Consider the following 11361-nt stretch of genomic DNA (forward strand, 5'->3'; position numbering starts at 1 on the left):
TCTAATTTTATGTGCTTTCATGTGTAACCTTTTGTGTGTGGCAGCTATGGATATAGGAAAACATTGTATGCCAACCACAAAAATCTTTGTTCATTATTTTTTTCCTTTTCATTTTTATTTTCTTGATGCTTCAAGAGAGTGTAAGAGTGGGATTCGTTTGGAATTACAACGAAACAAGAAAGATTTGGACATCTTTGAACGAAAACATCAATATCAGTTTTTCAAAAAGAAAATAAATAAAAATAATAATTTACGAAAAGTGCGTTATAAAGACATGCATCCTCCCCTGCAGGAGACAGAGAAAGAGAGAGATGAGAAAGCGTCCAACACGCAGAGGAATGCAAGATCGGACCAAAACGATCAAGGAAAAATCACTCGGAGGAGGTGAGTACCAAAGTCTTGAACTGCACCATCATCGCCGTTTCTCTTTATTTTCTCTACTTCTTGCGCTTCTTGGTGTCTTTCTTACTGTCATAGAATCATCAAACGGAACCTGCTTCTTTAATCTCCATCGAATCTTTCCTCCTTTGCGGTGCCGTGGTGGCTGATTTCTGAAATGAATCTTAATAATTAACCTGCATATATTAGTTTTTTCTTCGGTTTTTGGCCTTGTTCTTTTTCTTTGCTAATGTCTTTTGGCTGTTCACTATTCTATTTCAAATTCTTGGTTGATTTGGAACCTTTCGAACTGGTTCTTGCATGTAGAAATTTCAAGAGGACAGGACGGTCTGGTCTGCTGACGATCAAAACATGTCAGGTAATTCGAGGAAATCCGCTTGCGTAGTGCAAGATGCTTATTGAATGAATATTGTATCGTCTCAGAAATTAAACTGTTTACCTTCCCTATCAATTATACTTATCATCCTTTAACCATAAGTCCAGAATCCACTCAAGCAGACGTCTTAGATGAATCGACTCGAGAAATGGTTGAGCTTCAAAGTTTGGCAGCCGATATTTCAAGGGGACTCAACAGAGCGCTTTTTATATGCTTCATACTCGCCCGCCATTCCTCTCAGGAGTCTGGTCCTGGTCGCCGCCGCAATCCTCTGCGAGTACCTGAAAGTAATTAAGCAACTATTAGGCTTTATATATATATATATATATATATATATATAAGTGCAGTTCATGTATTGTACATATACTTCTTTTACTAGTCCTTTGTAACTGGAAATTCGTCCATACATGGGATTAATGGCTGTTCAGGTGTACTTCCCTTGCTGCTTCAAGTTTGGCAGAGGGCAGATTTGTTGCTTAATCGGATTCGGCTCATAGTGTCACACTCTAATCTGGCAGATACACAGCCTCCTGGTCAGAGACACAGCTTGGACCCCAACACTGTTCCTGCTCAACAAGATGGGCAGCCATCATCATCACGGACTCAACACTCTGCAGCTTCCATGGTTCAGCTGCCTCAGGTGCCCTCTGTCCGTATAGATCTGAACAGTCCGTATCAGCACGAACAGCCAGCACAACCCCTACAAATCAGAACTCGTTGGCTTCTTCCTCTACATTTTGATGATTTCCCATCTGAATCTGATGCATTAGAACAGCGTCCGAATCAAGCAGAAGCTCAACAAATGCTATCCTTATCACCTGCATGTACACGTCAAACAAGGAAGAGCGAAAAACAGTCCAGCCAATCTGCCTCCATCAAAAAGTGAACACAGACATAATGTAGACTATTCTACTGATGATAGTATGTAACTGTACTTGCATTAGTTTTTTCTAACTGTTGTTGCAATTTAGAATTACAGAAGCTCTAATTCATGAAGATATCCATTTGAAAAGTCTAAGGTCGTTCAAGGGTTCATTACCTGAATTGCTTTTTCCTGCTGCCATTGGTAATGGGCAAGATAGAAAGCACCTGCGGCTTTACACCAGTAACGTTATGTCTTGGACTTTCATAAGTGAAACCATCAGTTTATTATGGACGTTTCAATTTTTATTTGAAATTATACATAGTGACTCTGCCAAGATCCCATTATATTATGAAGCCGATTATAGTTAATTATAAAATTAAATTTGATACTTGATTATTTCATTTGTAACCATGTAATTTTTCTAGTTTCTGGTCCAGTCGATCCCTATTGGGCCTAATCTATATTCTTTCAGGATGGATTCAGTTGTTCCTGGATATGGATTATTGAGTAATAATGCCTCTTATTGAGTTGGATTGAGAGGAGAATCACGAGACCCACAAACATTAATGCGGTGCAAGATGTTTGGATTACGATCCTTGAACTTAATTTTTCAAATCGATCTCATTTTTTCTTAATTTTAGATACCTCAACCCAATATCAACATCTCTCAATGCCAAGAGATTGGGAGAGATGTTGAATCGATCAATGCAGAATTCATGTCTAATAATTAAAAAAGAACAAGAGGCGATCGTCCTTAACGAAGAGAGGAGAAGAGAAAGTCGTTCAGCAAAGCTTGAAGAGGCGATCGTCCTTAACGAAGAGAAGAGAAGAGAAAGTCCTACCATCTATTTATTTGAACTGGCATATATATATATATATATAGCAGTTTAGGAAAGCTCGCAGAAGTACACCACAGGGAAAAACGCGAACTAAAAATAATGTGCAAATAAGAACTCATGAATAGAAGAGTATTATCATTCCTAATTGCAAAGACAAGAACTCCAAGAGAATAAAAAAAGTAAAAAATCGGAGAAATTTTTTTTGTCAATTTAAATTTATATGACAATTTGAATTTTTAAATTTATGTCAGTTTTTTTTTTGGAGGAGGCCAGCGCCTCTGCTGGCCCCCCACCTTGGGTCCACCCTTGGGGGTTGAGTGTCGTTTATCCAAAATCAGGAAAAAGAGGAAAAAGTTCTAAAACTATCAATCTAGCGTGCATTAATATCTGCGGGTGTCCAATGATTTTTATCTCGAGCCATATCAAAAAAGAACCCACGATTAAAGAAAAGACATGAGGCCCAACAGTGACCAACTGGACCAGAAACAGGAATCACATTTGGCTAAACAAGACTTGTTACATAGAAAATTGGTTAGTACAAAATTTAATTTCATGCTTCATAACGTAATTGCATATTGTTAAGGAGTCACATTTGGCTAAAGGATGATTTGAAATTTTGGTTTCATTTGTAAAGTCCAAGGCAATCATATTGGTGTAAAGCCGTAGGTACGTACTGCTTTCTCCCTTGCCCATTACCAACGGTTGCAGGAAGAAAGGCGCAGTTCAGGTAATGAACTCTTGATCGCCTTCAACTATTTGGTGGATATCACGATGAATTAGAGCTTTTGAATTTCTAAATTGTGGGGGCAGTTAGAAGAATAATGGCTAGTGTGAGTACAGTCTCATATATCATCACTAGAATAGTACGCATAATGTCTGTGCTCACTTTCTGATGGAGGCAGAGTGGCTGTACTGTTCTTGGCCTCTGGCTTTTTTGATCTGCACATACAAGTGTTAGGGATAACATTTGTTGGGCTCCTGTTGGCTTTAGACTCTGTTCATATGCATCTGATTCAGATGGGAAATGATCAAAATGGGAAGGAAGAAGCCAATGAGCTGTGATTTGTGAGGCTTGTGTTGGCTGTTGGTGCTGATACTCATGTTGCAGATGAGAATGAACAGAGCAATTTGGGGCTTGCAGATGAACTTTGGAGTTGATAATTCAGGTTTGTGATCTCATCTTTGCTAATCTAATTATAGAATGGCAATTGTCCAACTTTATTACAATTTTTAGAATGCTGTTGAAGTATGCATTAGTATAGTCGTGCGTGTGCAGGACACATGTATTGTCTTGCTGTAACTAGGAAGAGTGGATGGCAGTTTTAACTAAGTTGTGGAAGGCTGCAAAATAGCCGTGGAAATGTGCAGAAGCTGAGTAAATTTGTGTAACAGATCATATGAATTATCTCTAATTGACAAAGATAGATCGTCATTTTTCATCTGCGCACGACTAAGTTCTGTCTGTTTCCTGTGGCATCTGAGAGTTTGGTTTTCTGTATGCGAGTCATTCTGCAAATGCCAATGATCTTTTTTCTTTTTTTTCTCCTTCCTACTTTTATTCTATAGCAGAAGCTGTTCATATTGCAGCGTGAATCACCATGAGTGCCTATCTGGCTAGATAAAATCAAGCACTAATCAAAGACGCTGTAAACTACTGGATATCAGACGCCTAATGATGAATTGGTGCAAACCGTGCTGATTCTGCTGAATGGCGATTCAATGAGAGGTCCTAACCACCACTCTTGCCGGCCAAATATGCACTCAAAAACAAGAAGGTAGAGTAGAATATTTGAGGATTATTCAAAAAGTATCATTTTTGATTTTCTACTTTTTCATTACCATTTTTGTAAAAATTAATTTTTTTTACTGACCATAGATTAATCTTTTTTGTACACCTGTATAAACCGCTTCGCCCTTCCTCCTCTCTTGGGGTCCAATCTTGTTCGAGACGTGGGTGATGTTAAGGTTACATCTGTCAAGTCAATTGGTCAATTGGAGTGTAGCGCCTGCCACTATTTGTACTCAAAAAGACAAACACTCACAGGAATCGACGCTGGATGGAGTACAAAAAAGGTACAAAAGTTTCATCACTACGTTAACAACGGTGACTTGGTAACTTCCTGACTCAAGACGCTTGACCATTTGTTGCCACAGAAGAGCACCGCGGATAAAGAATCCGACAAGTAGATTGTATATATGTTCTTGTAAAAAACTGATGGAATCATGATCAATGTCAAATGAAGCAAATGATTAGACGTATATACTTCTTTTACTAGACCTTTCTAACTGGAAATTCGTCCATAGATGTGATTAATGGCTGTTCAGGTGTACTTCCCCTGCTGGTTCAAGATTGGCGTAGGGAGTTGCAGCGGCGATCTTCCGATGGCACCAATGTAGGAAATTCAGACGGACCTCTCTCTCTCTCTCTCTCTCTCTCTCTCTCTCTCTCTCTCTCTCTCTCTCTATCTCTCCCTCTCTCTCTCTCTCTCTCTCTCTCTCTCTCTCTCTCTCTCTCTCTCTCTCTATATATATATATATATATATATATATATATATATATATATATATATATATATATATATATATATATATATATATAGGTGCAATTCACGTATCTTAGATATACTTCTTCTACTAGACCTTTCTAACCGGAAATTCGTCCATACATGTGCTTAATGGCGGTTGCGGTGTGCTTTCTGCTGCTTCAACGTTCGGAGAGGGAAGCTTTGTTGCTTCATCGGATTCGGCTCATGTTGCCAGCCTCCTGGACAGAGGCAAAGCTCGGCTCCCCACAATGTTGCTGCTCAAGAAGATGGGCAGCCATCGTCATCACAGTCTCAATTCTCAGCAGCCTTGATGGTTCAGCTACCTCAGGGTTCCTCTGTTCATATTATTCCGGACCGTTGGTATCAACAGGAACAGCCAGCATAGGCCCCCACAAATCACAACTGGTTGGCTTCTTGCTTGCCATTTTGATCACTCCGAATCCGATGCGTATGAACAGGTCGGTATCCAGCAGAAACTCAAAGAATGATCCTTAACACTTGGATGCAGAGATCAAACAAGCAAGAGCCAAGAACAGTACAGACTATCTGCCTCCATCAGAAAGTGAGCACAGACGTTATGTAGACTATTCTACTGATGATAGTATGTAACTGTACTTGCGTTAGTTTTTTTCTAACTGTTGCTGCAATTTAGAATCACAGAATCTCTAATTCATGATGATATCCATGCAAAAAGTTAAAGGTGGTAAAGAGTTCATTACCTGAATTGTGTTTTCCTGCCGCCATTGGTAGTGGGGAAGAAAGAAAACACCTGCGGCTTTATACCGATAACATTATGTCTTGGACTTTTATAAATGAAACCATCAGCTTATTATGGGTGTTTCTATTGTTTATTTTATTCCATTTTATTTTATTTGAAAGTATACATATATTGTGATGCTGATATACGGACAACATCCGATCATACTATGAAGCCGGTTATAGTTATGAAATTAAATTCGGGATCTGATGATTTCATTTATAACTATGTAATTTTTCTAGTTTCTGGTCCAGTTGATCTCTACTGGGACTAATGTATTTCTTTTCATGGTGGATTCAGTTGTTCCTAGATATGGATGATTGAGTATTAGTATCTCGTAATGACTTGGATTTAGCCGACAATCACGGCAGCTACAAATATTAATGGAGTGTAAGACCTCTGGATTAGAAATCTGCACGCTGATAGTTATTGGAACTTTTTCAAATGGATCACATTTTTTCTAATTTTATGTAATGTCTCCAATCCCAATTAAAATGACATACTTTGGTTATCTTTTTCTTTCTTTTAGTCTCTGTTATATAGGGGAATGTTTTGATAAAAAAAATGAACAAGGACACTTCATCCTTGATATATTCTTTTACAAGAGCAAGTTGGCATATGAAAGATTGAAAAGTGGAATTTTTTTTTTCAGGCTTCGTAATGCCTTGCAAATCAAGTTCCCTCTCTGCATGACCACCACCATGACATCTTTTTCTTTGTATTGCTTCCATCTCATCTTCAACTTTTTTTTTTATTTTCTTGGACTAGTTCTTGACTTTGCAATTTGATGCATGACACACACACACACAAATCATGGGAATCTCTCTCTGATCAGTTTCACCCAGTAGGGCTTCAGCAGTTTAGGAAAGCTACAGAGATGCTTCATAGGCAAAAACACGAATTAAAAATAATTTATAGCAATAAAGAACTCATGAATAGAAAATTATTATCATTCCAAGACCATCTACTTGCAAAGTCAAGAACTCCAAGAGAATAAACAAAGTTGAAGATGAGAGAAAAGAAACAGAATGGGTCATGGTGGAGACGCAGAGAGGGACCTTGATTTGCGAGGCATTACGAATCCCCCAAAAGAATTACTCTTTTTAATGCCAAACTTGCTCTTCAGAAACGAAATACGTTGATGGTGAACCGTGTACATTTTTATAGTCGAACTCTCTTTTTCATATCCTTTTCTTGAAAGAACGAAATTAAGAACCATCACGACCCTTTATTTCAATTGGGATCTGACTAGGGTCGTTTAACCAAAATCAGGAAAAAATGAAATCCATTGGGAAAAGTTCCAAAAACTATAAGCGTGCAAATCTCTCGTTCTGCGTTCAAGTGATTCTTGTCTAGATACAAACCAGTATGAAATACTATCATACTGATGCTCGATTCTTATCCAGGAACAACTGAGCCCACCATGAAAGAAATGAAATTATGCCCAACGGTGATCAACTGGACCAGAAACAGGGATCCCGTTTGGCTAAACGAGGCTTCTTGCATAGACAAGTTACATAGTTATAGATGAAATCAGATCTTGGTTTGGCCTACAAATTTAATTTCATAACCATAACCGACTTTATAATCTTATTGCATATTGTTGAATGTTTAGATCGATTTGAACAGATATATCAGCATCACGATGTCTAATTTCTAATAAAATAACCTAAACAAATAATAACGTCTTTTATATAATTTTAGTTTCACTTGTAAAAGTCCAAGACTCAATCATATTGATGTAAAGCAGCGTGGATTCTTCCTTGCCCATTACCAACGGTTGCAGGAAGAGAGGCGCGGTTCAGGTTGAACTCTTGACCACCTTCAACTATTTCATGGATTTCACCATGAATTACAGCTTCTGAAATCCTAAATTGTGGAAACAGTTGGAAGAAGAATGGCTAATGTGAGTACAGTCGCATATTATCATGCAGTAGAAGAGTCAACATAAATGTCTGTGCTCACTTTCTGATGGAGGCAAATAGTCTATACTGTTCCTGGCTCTTGCTTGTTCGATCTCTGCATGCAAGTGTCAAAGATAACATTCGTTGGGCTTCTGCGTTAGATTCAGATGAGGAATGATCAAAATGGGAAGGAAGAAGCCAAAAAGTTGTGATTTGGGAGGCCTGTGCTGGCTGTTGGTGTTGATACTTGTGTTACGGAAATGAATGAATAGAGCAGTTTTGGGGCTTGGACATCAATTATAGGAGTTGATAATTCAGGTTTTTGATCTCATATTTGACAATCTAATTATGAGACCTGCCAATTTTCTACCTTTATTGTAATTATTAGAATGCTGTTGAAAAATGCAGTAGTATAGATGTGCATGTTTAGGACAGAGATATGGTCTTGCAGTAAATCGGAAGATATGCAATTGTCACTTGAACGTATAGCAGATTAATTAAGTTGTGGAAGGCTGAAAATTAGCTGTGAAAGTGTGTAGAATTTGAGTATGACAATCTGTATAACAGATCATATAAATTATTCATCTCTAACTGAAAAAGGTAGATCGTCATTTTTCATCAGAGCACAACTGTCATCTCTGTTTTCTGCGTTCTCTGATAGCTTGGCTTTCTGTATCTGAGTCTTTCTGCAAATGCCAGTAATTTTTTTTCCCCTTTTCTACTTTTATTCTATAGCAGATGCTGTTCTTATTGCAGTGTGAAACACCATGAGTGCCTATCTAGCTAGATAAAATCAAGCACTAATCAAACACGCTGCAAGCTACGGGGTGTCGCATGCCTAATGATGAACTGGTCTAAACCGTGCTCAATGGCAGTTTGATGAGAGGTCGAAACCGCTCCCCTTCCTCTCGCCCCTGGGGTGCCCACGGGAATTGATGCTGAATGGATTATCAACAGAATAGAAAAGCTTCGTCACTAGGTTAACAACAGTGACTTCACTTGGTAACTTCTTTGACTCAAGACTCTTGACCATTTGTTAAAAAAGCCGTATCGAATCCTAAAACGAGATTGTATGGACGTTCTTGTAAAAGGGTGATGGAATCCTGATCGAAATTAAATGAAGCTACTATGAAGGTTTATAGCTCTTCAAGCAAGGAGTTGCAGCGGCGATCTTCAGATGGCACCGGCGTAGGAAATTCAGACTCTATCTCTCTCTCTCTCTCTCTCTCTCTCTCTCTCTCTATACATATATATATATATATATATATATATATATATATATATATATATAAAGGTGCAGTTCACGTATCTTAGATATGCTTAATGGAAATTCGTCCATACATGCGCTTAATGGCTGTTTAGGTGTACTTCCTCTTCTGCTTCAATGTTCGGAGAGGAAAGCTTTGTTGCTTCATCGGATTCTGCTCATTCTGTCATTGTCTGATCCGCCAAATACATTTGGAGACCAACGCTCACCAGTTAATGCCAATGGCTCCCAGCCAACTGGACAGAGACACAGGTCGGCTGCATAAATTGTTCCTTCTCAACAAGATGGGCAGCCATCGTCATTACCGTCTCAACACTCAGCAGCCTCGATGGGTCAGCTGCCTGGGGTGCCCTCTGTTCATATATGTCTGGACCGTCGGTATCAGCACCAACAGCCAACACTGCCCCCACAAATAATAACTCATTAGCTTCTTCCTTGCCATTTTGGTCGTTCTCCATCTGAATCCGATGCATATGAACAACATCGGTATCCAGCAGAAGCTCAACGAATGTTATCATTAACACTTGCATGTGGAGATCAAACAAGCAAGAGCGAAGAACAGTAAAGCCAATCTGCCTCCATCAGAGAGTAAGCACAGACATTATGTAGACTATTCTACTGATGGTAGTATGTAACTGTACTTACATTAGTTTTTTCTAACTGTTGCTGCAATTTAGAACTACACATGCTCTAATTGATTATGATATCCATGCGAAAAGTTAAAGGTGGTCAATAATTCATTACCTGACTTGCGTTTTCCTGTGCCATTCGTAATGGGCAAGAGAGAAAACACCCGCAGCTTTACACCAATAACATTATGTCTTGGACTTCCATAAATGAAAGCATCAGTTTATTATGGACGTTTCTATTGTTTATTTTATTTTATTTGAAATTATAGATGCTGATATAAGGACAAGCGCTGCTACAATTATGAAATTAAATTTGAGATCTGATTATTACATTTATAACTATGTAATTTTTCTAGTTTCTGGTTCATGCAGTTACTCCCTATTGGGCCTAATGTATTTCTTTTAGTGGTGGATTCACTTGTTCCTGGATTTGGATTATTGAGTATTAGTATATCGTACTGACTTGGGTTTAGACGAGAATCACCACACCCACAAATTAATGCGGTGCAAGATATCTGAATTAGGAGTCTCGTGGAACTATAATCAGCACGCTTATAGTTGTTGAAACTTAATTTTTCAAATGAATCTCAATTTTTCCTAATTTTAGGTCAACTCTTGGACCCAATTGAAATGAGACGCCTTGCTTATCTTTTCCTTTCTTTTAGACTATGGCATATAGAAGAATGTTCTGATATAAAAGTGACTAAGTACACTCTTCACTATCGACATATTCATTTATGAGAGTAAGTTGGCATATCAAAGATTGAAGAGATTTGAAGAATTTAATATTAGCTAGGCATAAATTTAGCATGCTTCAATTTGGTACCATTTACACACCCATACTTGTAAATATGTAATACACAAAATGGTTGAGTATCTAGGGAATCTCTCTTTGATCAGTTGCAGCAGTAACGCCTCAGCAGTTTAGGAAAGCTAGCATAGATGTTCCACAGGCAAAAACACAAACTAACAATAATGTATAGCAATTAAGAACTCATGAATAGAAGATTATTATCATTCATTGACCATGTAATTGCTAAGTCAAGAACTCCAAGAGAATAGACAAAGTTGAAGATGAGAGAAAGGAAACAAATGGGTCATGGTGGAGTTGCAGAGAAGGACCACGATTTGAGAGGCATTAGGAATCTTCCAAAAGAATTCTTCCATTCCTTCAGACTTTTTAGTGCCAAACTTGCTCTTTAGAAGCGAACACATTGATGGTGAAGTGTGTACTTTTCCATAGTCAAACATGAACTCTCTTTCTCATATCCTTTTCTTGAAAGAAAGAAAATAAGAACCATCAAAACCTTTCATTTCAATTGGGGTCTGAGGGTCGTTTATGCAAAATCAGGAAAATGTGACATCCATGGGAAAAAGTTCCAAAAACTATCAGCGTGCAAATCTCTCGTTCTGCATTCGAGTGATTTTTGTCTAGATGCAAACCAGTATGAAATACTATCATACTGATGCTCGATCCATATCCAAGAACAACAGATCCTACCATGAAGGAAAACACATTAGGCGCAAAGGCGATCAACTGGACCAGAAACAGGGATCACATTTGGCTAAACGAGACTTCTTACATAGAATATAGTTATAGATGAAATCAGATCTTGGCTTCGACTTCATAATCTAATTGCTGATTGTTGAATATTTAGAACGATTTGAACAGATATATCAGCATCACCATATGTAATTTCTAATAAAATAACCTAAACAATAATGAAGTCTTTAATAAAATTTTAGTTCCATTTTTAAAATTCCAAGACATAATCATCT

General features: G+C 38.1%; 1 protein-coding gene across 1 annotated transcript; it reads left to right on the forward strand.

Annotated features, from left to right (window-relative positions):
- The first annotated feature begins 322 nt into the window (after window positions 1-322).
- LOC126410590 (uncharacterized) lies at window positions 323-1661 on the forward strand. Its single transcript, XM_050080728.1, has 4 exons — window positions 323-384; window positions 706-757; window positions 883-1062; window positions 1294-1661. The coding sequence occupies exons 2-4, from the start codon at window positions 751-753 to the stop codon at window positions 1659-1661; spliced, it is 555 nt and encodes a 184-aa protein (XP_049936685.1). The 5' UTR covers window positions 323-384; window positions 706-750.
- Window positions 1662-11361: the final 9700 nt, after the last annotated feature.

This window comes from Nymphaea colorata, chromosome 12 (genome assembly GCF_008831285.2).
Source record: "Nymphaea colorata isolate Beijing-Zhang1983 chromosome 12, ASM883128v2, whole genome shotgun sequence".
NCBI classification, from domain to species: domain Eukaryota; kingdom Viridiplantae; phylum Streptophyta; class Magnoliopsida; order Nymphaeales; family Nymphaeaceae; genus Nymphaea; species Nymphaea colorata.

Coding starts and splice junctions, on each gene's coding strand:
- LOC126410590 (XM_050080728.1), top strand. Junction 1,063..1,293: donor TCCTCTGCGAGTACCTGAAA/GTAATTAAGCAA, acceptor CTAATCTGGCAG/ATACACAGCCTCCTGGTCAG.